Genomic DNA, 14263 nt, shown 5'->3' with positions numbered 1-14263 from the left:
CTCCTTATTGACGTGCTGCCTCCTCTTCAGTTTTCCAATTTGATTTTAATTGTTGATGTAATGATTTTCCATGCGGTAGTGGATTAAATGTAACAGTATTAAAAACAGACCTCTACTAACCTTTACTGTTTAGTACGCACACGACCAGTATTAGTCTGTAAATCAAGACCCCTTTTTAAAAAAAAGCCCCAATCTGTGCCGCATAAAAAAATAACGCATCCCGGCGACACTGCTTTCCTCTATTTTCATCATCTCTCGTACTGTATATCCTCTCTCCCTTTCTATCTAAATGTATCATTTCATCAGTCCCCTCTATTTTCCCTATGAAATGAAAATGTAAAGACAAGCAGTTGTACGCATATACAATTTCAAATTATGTTCCTGTATGTATATTCGTATCAATAGCCGTCGGAATATATTCCAACACTATAGTAATGCTTGTATGGAGAGCTACGGTCAAGGCTTAATAGCAAACTTCCTGTCACATACAAAAAAAGCTTACTCTGAATGTGGCCTGCTATTGACACTCGGCGGGGGCAAAGGGCGTTGTCCTAGCTACAAGGCCTAATGTCTATTGTTCAGGGGGATCCTATGTTCAAGGGGATCCCCTTGAACAATAGGTATTACGTAAGGATCTAAGCCACTGGCTATAGGGAGCAGTAGCAGGCCGGAAATGAATAGAATAAGTGAATGGCCAACTGTATTTGTGTTACTTTTAGCTAGCGGTACAGTGCCCCCCCCCCCACATTTTCAAGTACCTCAAAAGGGCCCCTTTTCCATAGAAAAGTGCCCCTTCCCCTTTAATAACTACCCCTTTTTAACTCGGATAAGCGCTCCTGGTATTTTCACAAATGCTCCTTTTTCTATTGATAACTATACCTCCATTAAAAAAAGAGAAAGAGTAGCAAGCTGAGAATGAATAGAATGAATGGCAAACTGTTTTTGTGTTACGTTTAGCTAGCGGTACAGTGCCCCCCCCGTTTTTCAAGTACCCACAAAGTGCCCCTTTTACTTTGACAAGTGCCCTCTTTCCTTTGTTGTAGAAGTGACCCTTCCCCTTTTAATAACTACCCCCTTTTAACTCGGACAAGCGCACCTTATAATTTCATAAATGCCCCTTATAATAATAGCTACCTCAATTTATAAAAAAAGCACTTCCCTTCTCGTAAATGCCCCTTTTCAGGTACGAGAAGTTAATCATTTTTACTTCAGATAAGGGCCCCCTTCACCTCCGGAAAATGCCCCTATCAAAATATGATTGGTGCCCCTTTTCTTTCAACTAATGCCCATTTCCCATTATCGTAAGTGCTTTTTCATTCCTGATGAGTGCCGCCTTTTGTAGTTTTAAGAAGAGCCCAATTTTCACCTCTTCAATTATAACCTTTATCGCATAACTTCATAAAAAGATGATTTCAAAGTTGTTTGGGTTATGAACTTGTATTAATATGGACAAATATGGCTGTTGTGTCAGAGAAAATGACGCGCATGCTGTGAGATTTTAAGGAAAGGAATGAATATGAGAAAAGTTGAAAGGACGGGAGAGAGAGGGAGAGGAAGAGATGAGGGGAGACGGGGTATATAGAGAGAAAGAAGAGAGAGAGAGAGATGGGGAGGGAGAGTGAAAGAAGGAGGGAAGATAGTGAAGAGATAAAGGGGGCGGAGTAGAGAGAGACTGGAAGAAAAACAAAAGATCGCTACTATATTCACCCCTAAACTTGATTTACTAGTATGTGCTCGCGCTCGCGTGGCCCTATAGCTGTCACATTCCACCAGCCTTCAACCACCAAGTCCCCAGAGAAACAAATTTATCTCTTATCTTGCTGACATAAGTATATCAGTCAACGACTGGATTCTAATCTCAATTTCTTGCTGAGAGACTTGATGCATGGACCTACTACAAACCATGCTTGATGACAGAGAAAGTGCATTTTACGCAATGTAAGAGTACACAGGCAGGGAGGAAGTTTCCATTGATTTAGGTTTCCACCCTAGGACCAGGGACTTGGAACTTGAAGACTGCTAGGACCTACTTCTTGGTAACTTTTATGTACTTTAATATACCATGTAGGGACTTCCATGCTAAAAATAGCTATGCTAAGCTGAAAGCATGTTTTTTTTAATCACCGTATTTAAATAAATAAACAAACAAAACTGGCTCACTGCTATGCAATATCAAGAGCACGTTCGAAGCTCCCGGTAATTCAGATTGTATTGCACAGAGATGGTTCTCCAGCCACGTAATGATCTAATTAGAAGATAAAAAGGCATTCTCCTCGTGGCCATCTTTTTCCCTTTATTATTTCATATATCATGTCTTCCTCTTTCCAACATTTACTACCTAGTCTCACGGATCAATCTACGATACAGGTTGGTAGAAAGTGATGAGGCACTTTATACACAAAATGATGTGCCTGATGTTGGCAAGTGCATAAAGTAAGTACTTGGTCATCCTACTAAACAATTTTATCAATCAAGTAATTCAAGTATGTCAATTGTCAGATCGCGTTATTACCAAATGACAAATTGAAGAATCGGAAGGAATTAAATTGAATTCCAAGAACCAAAAATACGTCTCTTCTGAGGACTCGATGAGGTCAGGTGCATTTACTGTAAGGGGTGGGGGGGGGGGGGGGGGTTGTAATACAAAGTAGTCATTTTTTTAGGAAATCAATAGTGAAAAACAAAATATCTTAAATATTAAAATAATGTTGGAAAGACTGAATTAGTAACGAGTTGCAAAGAAAAACTAGACACCAAGTCCTGAGAATAGTCCAAATCCTTCCCCATACACCCCAAAACTGAACTACCGCTTTAAGATATGTTAATGGGGAACGAAACATGATTTTATAAGAATGAAAATGTAGAAAGCGAGTAATACAAATTAGTTATTTCTTAAGAAAGTCAATAATGAAAAACAACAAAAGATTTTAAAATAAAGTCGGAAAGACTAGATAGCAAAGAGTTTCAAAGAAAACAAGTCATAGTGAAACATAAGTGATGTTCAACATATTACTCTAATGCAGGGCAAGAAGAAAAAAACGATGTCAAAATAAAACGTTGAATGTTTGAAAACTGTTAAATTAGTATTATAAACGACGTTGTTAGTACCAAAAATAGCAACCAATAACAAAATAATGAACATAAATCAACAACATGCATATTTCTGTAAAAATAAATTCATGCAACCGTTCCTGAAGGCATGTTTTCTGTGCCATGTCCTGGATGCAAAAGATAAAAAAAGACACACTACAAATTAAATATTTAAAGGCATGGAGAAAATAGAGGTGTTTCTCGTCATTGGCAGCAGGGGGCTACTAATTATTATGTACTGCAAAATGGAACACAAGAGCTAGGCCACTGTTCATGATTGACATGCGATGGTAGCAGTAGAGACGCTGCTCAGATACATGCATTGCATTGTTCTCCTATATGGGATTATAAATGTGTGGCAGGTTAATCAAAAGCAGGGGGAACAAATTTATAAAGCAGTAGCTATCCGGATAAATTGGATCCCTATCTTTTATACTATTCATCGCGTTTTTCTTCCTCTTTGTCCTGCTATGAAATTGGCAGAAAATGAGATTTTGCTTCTGATGTTCACCTTGCGAGACCGTAGCCCTGTAAAAACTCAACAATTTTGAGCTAACAATGGGCATAATTGGCATCGAATAAAATGGCTTTGATTTAGGGCGAGCAACCGTTCAATGATAAATCGGGATGACTACAATGCTTTTTCACGTGTCTTACGTTTGCAAAATCTCGCGCTCATGATGACATAATTGCTTCATTATTTTGACCTTATTGATGGAATAGTACCTGGATTTGAAGTCAGTTATCGTCCGTCTGCATAAGTTATCATATCAGCTTAATTTAAGATAAGTTTGACATTATTTTGTCGATTTTTTTTTTTAAATTCCATGCTCGTATTTTGAGTTGATAAGTATTTCAGATACTATAGGCATCATTTTCTTGAAGCGCATATCCAGACTTCGGTAAATTTTAGAAGATAATTACAATGTTTCAGAAATTCAGATTGATATGGCATTGTTCTATCGTAAATCACTTTGAATATAATTTTATGCGTGCTTGTTTTTTTAGATGATAATTACGATGCATGACTCAAACATCCCCTTAAAAAGTAGGGACATCACATTTACAGGGTTGTTCGTAATCCCTTATAAGGGATTACCTGCTAATCGCCTTAATCCTATCATAGCCCCTATTCAGGATCTGACAGTTATATTCATGAGCCAAGGGCCAGGGAGTGATCTTCACAGTGTAGTGCACGTGTAGTTCTGTGATATTGGTATTCATTTTTTTCAATCATTTTTGTCACTGCGTAGGCTTACTCTTTGCCATAAAAGCCTGTATACATCGGCGATATATAATTGATTCGCTTCTCTCCCCTTCGATCTATCTCTCTTTTATTTTCTCAAGCGCCTGGTGATAACCGTGATATTGGTATTCATTTTCTTCAATCAATTTTTTTATTTTCCGTCGACTTACTTTTTGTCGTAAAAGCCTGTAACATCAGTGATATATAATTGATTTCGCTTCTCTCTTCTCTGCGATCTATTTTGTCAAGCGCCTGGTGATATTGGCATTCATTTTCTTCAATCATTGTTTTCGTTCCGTCGACTTACTTTTTGTCGTAAAAGCCTGTAACATCAGCGATGTATAATTGATTTAGCTTCTCCCTCCCCTTCGAGCTATCTCTCTTGTATTTTGTCAATGTCCTGGTGATATTGGAATTATTTTTTCATTCATTTCTTTCGTTCCGTCGACTTACTTTTTGTCATAAAAGCCAGTAACATCAGCGATATTTAGTATAATTGAATTCACTTCTCTCTTCCCTGCGATCTATCTCTCTTTTATTTTGCCAAGCGCCTGGTGATATTGGAATTCATTTTCTTCATTCATTTCTTTCATTCCGTAGGCTTACTCTTTGTCATGCAAGCCTGTAAGATCAGCGATATTTATTTGTTTTCGCTTATTTCTCTCCCGCGATTTATATCTTCTTTTTTTTTCCTTCTCAAGCGCCGATGATATTGGCATTCATTTTCTTCATACATTTCTTTCGTTCCGTCGACTTACTCTTTGCCATGAAAGCCTGTAACATCGGCGATATATAATTGATTCGCTTCTCTCCCCTTCGATCTACATGTATCTCTCTTTTATTTTCTCAAGCGCCTGGTGATAACCGTGATATTGGTATTCATTTTCTTCAATCATTTTTTTTTCGTTCCGTCGACTTACTTTTTGTCGTAAAAGCCTGTAACATCAGTGATATATAATTGATTTCGCTTCTCTCTTCTCTGCGATCTATTTTGTCAAGCGCCTGGTGATATTGGCATTCATTTTCTTCAATCATTTTGGTCGTTCCGTCGAAAGCCTGTAACATCAGCGATGTATAATTGATTTAGCTTCTCCCTCCCCTGCGATCTATCTCTCTTTTACTTTGTCAAGCGCCGGGGTGATATTGGCATTCATTTGCTTCAATAATTTGTTTCGTTCCGTTTACTAACTTGTCATAAAAGCCTATAACATCAGCGATATTTAATTGAATTCGCTTCTGTCTCTCTCCCGCAACTCATTAATTGTTTTATTTTCTCAAGCGCCGATGATATTGGCATTCATTTTCTTCAATCATTTCTGTCGTTGCGTAGGCTTACTTTTTGCCATGAAAGCCTGTAACATCATCAATATTTGATTGTTTTCGCTTCTTTCTCTCCCGCGATTTAATGTCTCTTTCATTTTTTCAAGTGCCAGTGATATTGGTTTTCATTTTCTTCATTCATTTCTTTCGGTCTGTCGGCTTACTTTTTGTTATAAAAGCCTGTAACATCAGCGATATTCTATTGTTTCCGCTTCTCTCTCTCCCGCGATCTATATCCTTTTCAATTTATAGTACAAGTTCTAGTACACACACACACTGAGACAAACGCAGTTAATTTGGCACACTCGTGATTAAAGGTATTGTAGTCAAGGTGATTACGTAATAGATAATTGTCCCTTGCTAGTTAAGAGGATTAGAGATAATTAGATTTACTTGGAGGAGAGGTAAAGGAATGACCTGTGAAAGTGATGTCCTGAAGCCCGAGTAAGCAGGGACTTAATAGGATAAAGGGTAGACTCGACGTTTGGGGCATGGTTTCAGACATTTTAGGCATCAATTTCTCGAAGCGCATATCGTTAATTCGTTCGCTACTAAATTTTGAGAAGATTATTAGGATGTTCAGATTAGTTTGGCTTTGTTTTATCGTAAATACCTTTGAATATACTCGTATCTTCAGATGATAATTACGATGTTTCAGATATTTTAGGCATCATTTTCTCGAAGCACATATCGTAACTTCGTTCGCTAATTTTGAGAAGATAATTAGGATGTTTCAGATTAGTTTGGCATTGTTTTATCGTAAATAATTTTGAATATACTCGTGCTCGTATTTTGAGATGATAAGTACGATGTTTCAGATATTTTAGGCATCGTTTTATTGAAGCGCATATATCGTTCCTCCTTTCGGTCAATTTTAGAAGATAATTACGATGTTTCAGATATTTTAGGCATCATTATCTCGAAGCACATATCGTAACTTCATTCCCTAATTTTGAGACGATAATAAGGATGTTTCAAATTAGTTTGGCATTGTTTCATCGTATTTAATTTTGAACATACTCGTGCTCGTATTTTGAGATGATAATTACGATGTTTCAGATATTTTAGGCATCATTTTCTTGAAGCGCATATATCGTTCCTTCGTTCGGTCAATTTTAGAACATCATCTAACAAAACTAACAAAACTAACAAAACTAACAAAACTAACGGGTAACGCTAACGTCTAACGGGTAACGCCTACAAACGTTAAATATATAATTAACGTATTGCAAACGTTACACGCGTTAGGGGGGTTAGTTTATTTTGACTCATACTGTACCTATCAAGTCCCAAATCCAGTGGTTTTCAGTGGAATACATGCTTATAAAAGTGTTATGCACAATACAAAAATATTAAAGTATTATTATTATTTTTAGCCACCTATGTGACAACATGTCACTGTCAACAATATTTTTATTATAAATATTGATATTGAGGAAGACAATGATTTCCAAATGCAATGTAGATCTAGTAACTCTCCCATTTATTCCATTCTATTCTATACAGTTTCAGCTGGGACTAACAAACAGAAGTCTGCATCTAAAAATACTGCCAAGTTAGATCGAGAGACTGAGGAACTTCATCGTATGTATTTCATGTATTTGGTTTTTTGAGAGATGTTCTAAAATTAGTTCAGCTTGTATTTCATTGCTGTTCTATTGATTTATTTATGTTTTATTATTTTGTTTTTTTAAAGGAAAGTTAATCCTGACATCAAGTTGGTCTTTAATTTCAGTAGAAATTGAAAAGATACAGTGAAAGTTTCTTGATGTATAATAAGAGGCAAATTTTATTGCATTTGAATTTGTGTTTACTTTGCTCTATGATAACATGCACTTGGTACAGGGTATTGAATTCCAACAGCCAAAATGCAAATTGTACAGTTTTGCGACCCAATATGTTTTTTTACTTTTATTTTTGTTTCTTTCTACAGATGAGCATGTGAGTTTGGATGTAGGCAAGGTTATGCAGCGAGGCAGGCAAGACAAAAATCTCACCCAAAAGGAACTGGCCACTGTAAGTTATCAATGTTTGAAAATGAATGTTTAATCTACCATTCATCTTTTTTACAATAGAAAATCATTTTCATCATGTACTGTATCCACAAATGTTAGCTATTTTGTGTGGAGTCAATTTTGGATTTAAATTTAGGTTATACATTGCAGATGAAAGAGCATCTCTTGGATATCTAGAGGACTTTGTAAAAAGTAGAATAGTGGAAATAGGTAGGCAGAAACGGACAAAATGGCGCCCAGATGGTCAAGCATGGGTAATTTTGGAACAGTGTCCAGTGATCTTGATGGGATGCTGGAAATTATGCGTACAAAATTTTGAGGGAATAGGGATGGTGGAAGGGACCTACATGTAGATAGGGCTCACAAGCACTACATGCAAACCTAGTGAAAGATGAAGAAGAAGAAGAAGAATTCAGAACATAAAAGAAAACGAGGCATAAGTGGAGGACTTCAATGCAATTACATGTATATTGTCACAATCATTTCATGGAGAAATAAAAAAATAAAAAAATATCATTTCAATGTAATAAGCAAGAGTTCACTAACAAATCAAAGATCCTGATTTTTATTTGTTTATAATTTGCAAAAACAAGTACATGTTGCATTTTGCTGAGGAACCAACCCTATATTTCATGATTACAAACTTCAAAAGGCTAAGGCATAGTGGGATCTATTGCAAATATTTTCTGCACATCATGCACACATGCACACATGCATATACATGAAGTTTGTAATCATGAAATATAGGGTTTGTTCCTCAGCAAAATGCAACATGTACTTGTTTTTGCAAATTATGAACAAATAAAAATCAGTAACTTTGATTTTTTGGATCCCACTATGCCTTAGCCTTTTGACAAGGCCTTGTGACTCGGTCTATTTTCCACGCCAATCAGCGGCTGAGATGAGTCTAGTCAGTGACGAAGAGAGATATAGAGACCTGGGGTGAACGCGCGATCGAGTGGCGTTAGCCAGGAGGCCTTTTGGATTCTGGCTTTTGCTGCTCTGCATGAATTATTCATAACTTTGGATTTATTGACCCATCAGAACGACCATCTCCCAGGGGCCCGTTTCTTGAAACCTTTATAACAACAAGATCAACGACATCTCGACACTGTCACGCAACTTGTCAGCTAAGTGTTTCACGAAGCCGTCTTTGCCAAGATGAGCGGCAACTTCCGCGACAATGAGTTGTCACTGCTCCGAACCTGTCATATCTTTTTAATTGCTGTAAAGTGCCATCACAAGTCAGTTTGTTGCTATTCCATGGGCCGCAAAATGTATGATTAGTTTCACTATCATTTTGAGAAAAATATACACGAGTTTGGTACGTAATTCTCTGGGATGCGAAATGCAAATGTAAAGAAGTGATAGTACAAATTATACAGAAATTTTAAAAAGCTGAATATAAACATTAAATCACAAATCGTTAAACTATAACATATAAATAAAAGAGATAAGAATGTTACACACCGTTGTCCATAGTCGATCTATAGTCTTTTCTTAGGATACCATCATACCTTTGGGGCCTATGTGCATTATTATTCCCTCTCTAATTACTTCTTCCAAATTATATTTTCAATATCAAATCAATTATATAACAAGTATTTATGAGACTCTAGAATAAAAACTGGCTGAGAAAAGGTATTTTGCCTAAAATTCCTCCTCACAATAAACAAAAAAAGTATGTATTGATAAACTATCACATTATAGTATCCTTCAACTACCTTTTGATTGGATTGTCGAGAATAAAACACTCACCGGTTTTTCTTCAATTTAAGAATCTTTACAGAAATATGCAAATCGTTTGATGATCTACATTTGATAATGACACTACTTGTTATTTATTTTAGGAGAGTTTATATGTATATGTTCCTTTTTGAATAATTTTAGCCCCAAAACTTGTTTTGGGTTATTCGTGATAAATAAAATGGAACGTGACAAAGACTTTGTTCTTGAGCTGCTAGTATCGCGATATATCGATATCATGTCTGTCATGGCTTTGTGAAATGGTTTATCCACTTCATGACATCTCTGTAGGTCGCCGACAAAGATATGACTGTCATGGAGTTGGTTTCATGAAACAGCCCCCTGTTGGCTTTGTTCATGATTCGTTCATTATTGAATCATTACATGTAAGAAAAGGTAAAATACTTAAATAAGTTTTGCTTATATGAGATGAACATATAAAGATAAATGCAAAATATCAAATCTATTTTACATGCAAAATTACAATAAAATGAAAGCATTTGATGACTTAAGCTGACAATCATTTAAGTGAGATAATTGGACTTTCCTTGTATTTTCGTTTTTTGTTTTAGCTACTGTAGAGGTCAGTGGTTTTAGTCCGTACGTCATTCGGACTACGTAGAGTTTACTGTGTGTGTGGGTGCTGGATAATATATGCTGACGTCACGCGATGATATGTTCGTTGATTGGATGCTACCATTTTGGTAGAGAAGTCCTATCAAACAAAGGTTGACATAAGAAATCCAAGCCAGATTACTAACGGCCTCTTGGATGACGCCACTCGCTCTAGCGTTCACTTGGGTTTTGCGCTTTCAGTCTCTTTTTAGTCACTCAGCGTCTATCAGACATGAGGCCTTGTCTGAAGGCTAACTATGCCTTGAATCACAAGTTCACCTTTCATACCAATATATTTTTTACTCCAACAGAAAATCAATGAGAAGCAGCAAGTAATCAATGAATACGAGTCTGGAAAAGCAGTCACCAATAATCAGGTTTTGGCAAAGATAGAAAGAGTTCTTGGTAAGTTTTTATTTTCTACTTTTAATCTAAATTTTTCATAAAAAGACCAAATATTTTGGTTTGGGGAAGGGACAGCCGTTAGATGGCAAAACAGTGTATTAACACTTAGACTCTTTTCCAGAAACTCAGCTTACATTTGTATTAAAATACAGTTCTTTTTGTAGCTTCGTTGAATGTTTCATATTCTTGCTGAAAATGATGGCAGGGATCACTTTAGTAAAGCCCCACATATTTAAATTATTTTAATAATTTGAATAATTTCCAGCACACATTGTTTTGCTGGGTGCACCAAGCGTATGATTTGTGCCCAAATCGTGCTTAAACTATATATGCTAATTTGTTTTATACTTGCGTTGGTGTACACCGTACAGTTACGGTAGTAACTTGGTGAGTTTGGGTTTCAAGATTTGATTGGAAGTAAGATTACACTAATATAAAGACAAATATGTTAAAACTAAAAAATGACATGCATTGTTTTGCCAAATAATGGAAGTGTAGTATACAAAAGCATCAAAGTTTCTCCAGGTACTTATCATTCCTAGAGTTTGATAGGTATTATCATAAATGCATTTTACAATAAACATGTATATATTGACAGCATGCACATAAGCTTATAAGTCTTTGATCCATTTATGATAGCATGCAGCCATGGAACTTTCAAGAGCAAACTCAATTTTATATTCACACAATGTCATACTACATTGAAAGATTGTCTTAGTTTTCTATGAGAAAATTTATTTTTATTATGTGCTATTCTCTGTTGTTTTAGGTGTAAAGCTAAGAGGCAAGGACATTGGACAGCCAACGGGGGGCAAGAAGAAATAAGAAGAGGCTATGCTTTTGCTCCCCAGTACATTCTTACATGGCCTTGTGTGTTTCACACTTGATGAAGTCCTTCACAGCAAATATATCATGCTCTTCAGTAAATGACTATTATGGTGACAAAAGAAAATACGGTTTGACAAGAACCTGCCAAAAAGGAATTGCGAAACTCATATTTCTCTTATTATAATTGTATTGGTCGTCATTTTGTAAGTCTCTTCATCCTTTGCAGTAATACCTCATATGTTATGATTAAACGATATGGGGATATGCAGTACATCTGAATTTGGGGGTTGGTTGAAAGAGAAAATTGCAAACCGCATCACTTTTGTCACCATTAGTGACCAGCATAAGGAGGTGCCACGCTGCATATTTTAGTTATTTTTATTCATCTACTGAGATTATTACTACCGTCAATTATTATTTGTGTACTGAACAAACCAGAACATTGTGTTTAAACACTGCATGGTCTTTAACTGATATGGGATTCAATTCTCACTTAGAGATAAGGGTTAGTATTGGTCATGCAGAAAGAGACTGGAAGTTATTTGGAAAAGGTTGATTGTGTAGTACCTGTATATAATGTGGGTTTTTGGAATGATCAACATGAGAAGAAATTGATTCAATCTTGTTGAAAAATCACAAGCACTGCACACAGAGATGTGTTATATGGGACTACACAGTTTTCACTCATATTGGCATGGAAGTTTGGTCCAAATTGTTCAGTTATTTCTCATCATATTTTGAATATGAGGGCTTTGGAAGAGCAACCATTTTTGCAGGGATCATTTCTTCTATGATATTCTTCTGAACTCACATTCAAAGAATGAGAGTATTGTACTCTCAAATAATTATTTTCATGACTTCAAGAACGCCAGCTTCTTTTTCTTCTTGTTTTTGACCTTGTTGTTGTTTTTCTTATTTTCGTTTCTCTTCAAATTCATGAAACATTTAGATTATATAGAGGTTTGTTACGGAATGACATGAAAGGTTATTTTTTGTTTATTCTGTAACCAAGCTATTTACCTTTCTGTATTTTATGAATCACATCATTAACTTGCAGATATTTATTACAATGTCTGTAATATTCTTTATTAAATTAAAAAATGTTCATTGTTTTTTATTGACCAGTAGTAGTATTAGTGGCAGTAGTAGTGTATTTCATTTGGCCAAGAAGATACATCACAAATCAGATAAAAATGATGAAGTTCAGATAATGCAACCACTCAAACACAAGGTACAGAAAAAGTCAACCAAATAATTGCGACATTAAGCCTTGTGTCTTAATTCCAGTGATTGTAAACATGAAATACATGTACAAAAGGTGCATGTGCTTTATCTTTAAAACCTCTTTAAATTCCATCAAGAATATAATATAATTGAAGGGTAGGATATAGGATGTATTGATGTAGCACAACTACTATATGAATATACTTCACTAAATATGCTTGAAATTAATGCTAAAATAACAATAATCAGTTGGTGCCCTCTTAACTTTGACTTTCCTCCTTAATATTCAGTATCATTGAACAAAAGTATTGTATTTTGCAATTTCTTTTGACTTTTTTCCTGATGCAACCTTACCGTACACTTCGAACTTCTCTTTATTCAGGCTTACTGCACATACAAAACTGACAAAATCAATACAATATAATATATTACAACATTTTACAGGCTTCAAAATAATAGATAAATATAATAAATAAAAATACTTTGGAACAATTTATTTGCTGGGTTACTTGAAGCTAAATAATACATCAGGATACTGTCATATACCATAATCACTCCGAAGCTATCACCTTATTTATTTCAATAATGGTAAAAACAGAAATGTTGGTATTTATAACTGATTAATGAAATCAATGTGAAAAATGTATGAAATGAATACCGGTATTACTCCATGTATTTCTTCACTTCATTTATCGATGTTCCCTAAAGGGAGGCCTGTGTTTGCTTTTAATTTGTTTCAGGTTTATTGTGATTAAGTATGTGAGATTTTGTTCTCATAATCACTCTTTGTCTATCAGTTGGCATGATGCTATGCCCGAAGAGACACACACATCAAAATCTGATAAAGGAATATCTAATGATTTATGTTTGTACTTCTTATTAATTTTTTCCTTGTTTTATCAGACAAATACAAATATGGTAAAGAGAAGAAGTGCTTGAAAGAAACATGGCCTCATAAATAATGAAGACATTTTGAAGTTGAATTGTAAACCTAGAAGTAATGGGCTTATTCAATAAATGTTGCTAAACTAATACTGTAAATTCTTTGTTTTGCATTTTAGTCCTTGTTTTGCATTTTAGTCATGCATGGGAGTTTTATTTGAAAGGAATGTAGATGGGCAAATAAATAAAATTATATTTGCCTATAAATGTAACTCTAATTCTGTAGAGCAAACAGGTATTCAAAGCTTAGGGTTGGGGTTAGGGTAAGGGTTGTGTATAGAGCCACTTTATGCTAGTGGCGGATCCGTCATCCTATTGACTTTGAACACGAAATTCGGTTCTAGGAAAATTACCCCCTTCACAATCACACCCCGGCCAATTACCAACAGGAATGCAATTGAGTACCCCCTCCCTGAAAATCATCCCATTGGACAATCACACCCCTCCCTTCGACAATGACCCCCCAGGGGACAAATACCTCCCCCCACAAAATTAAAAACAACTTACTATTAGGGTGGACTTCCCCTTTTAAGATAATGGTAAGATGATGAGGACATGGTTTTACAGGATGATGGGACGTGGTTTTAGATGATGATGATGGGCATGTGGTTATATATGATGATGATTGGGACGTGGGTTTAGATGATGATGGGACGTGGTTTTAGATGATGATGGGCATGTGGTTATATATGATGATGATTGGGACGTGGTTTTAGATGATGTTGAGGGGATGTGGTTATATATGATGATGATTGGGACGTGGTTTTAGATGATGATGATGGGCATGTGGTTATATATAATGATGATTGGGACGTGGTTTTAGATGATGGGA

General features: G+C 35.7%; 1 protein-coding gene across 1 annotated transcript in view; it reads left to right on the top strand.

Annotated features, from left to right (window-relative positions):
* The window catches only part of LOC583101 (endothelial differentiation-related factor 1), a 28782-nt gene extending 15252 nt beyond the window's left edge, over positions 1–13530 (top strand). Inside the window, exons 3-6 of the mRNA XM_783028.5 lie at positions 7163–7240; positions 7590–7672; positions 10344–10437; positions 11207–13530. Of these exons, the coding sequence (XP_788121.2) occupies positions 7163–7240; positions 7590–7672; positions 10344–10437; positions 11207–11262 (311 nt within the window). The 3' untranslated portion in view covers positions 11263–13530. The remainder of the gene's footprint in view (positions 1–7162; positions 7241–7589; positions 7673–10343; positions 10438–11206) is intronic.
* The last annotated feature ends 733 nt before the right edge of the window (positions 13531–14263 follow it).

Source organism: Strongylocentrotus purpuratus, unplaced genomic scaffold (assembly GCF_000002235.5).
Source record: "Strongylocentrotus purpuratus isolate Spur 01 unplaced genomic scaffold, Spur_5.0 spur5_scaffold_4, whole genome shotgun sequence".
NCBI classification, from domain to species: Eukaryota; Metazoa; Echinodermata; class Echinoidea; order Camarodonta; family Strongylocentrotidae; genus Strongylocentrotus; species Strongylocentrotus purpuratus.
This window is presented reverse-complemented; position numbering and strand designations above follow the sequence as displayed.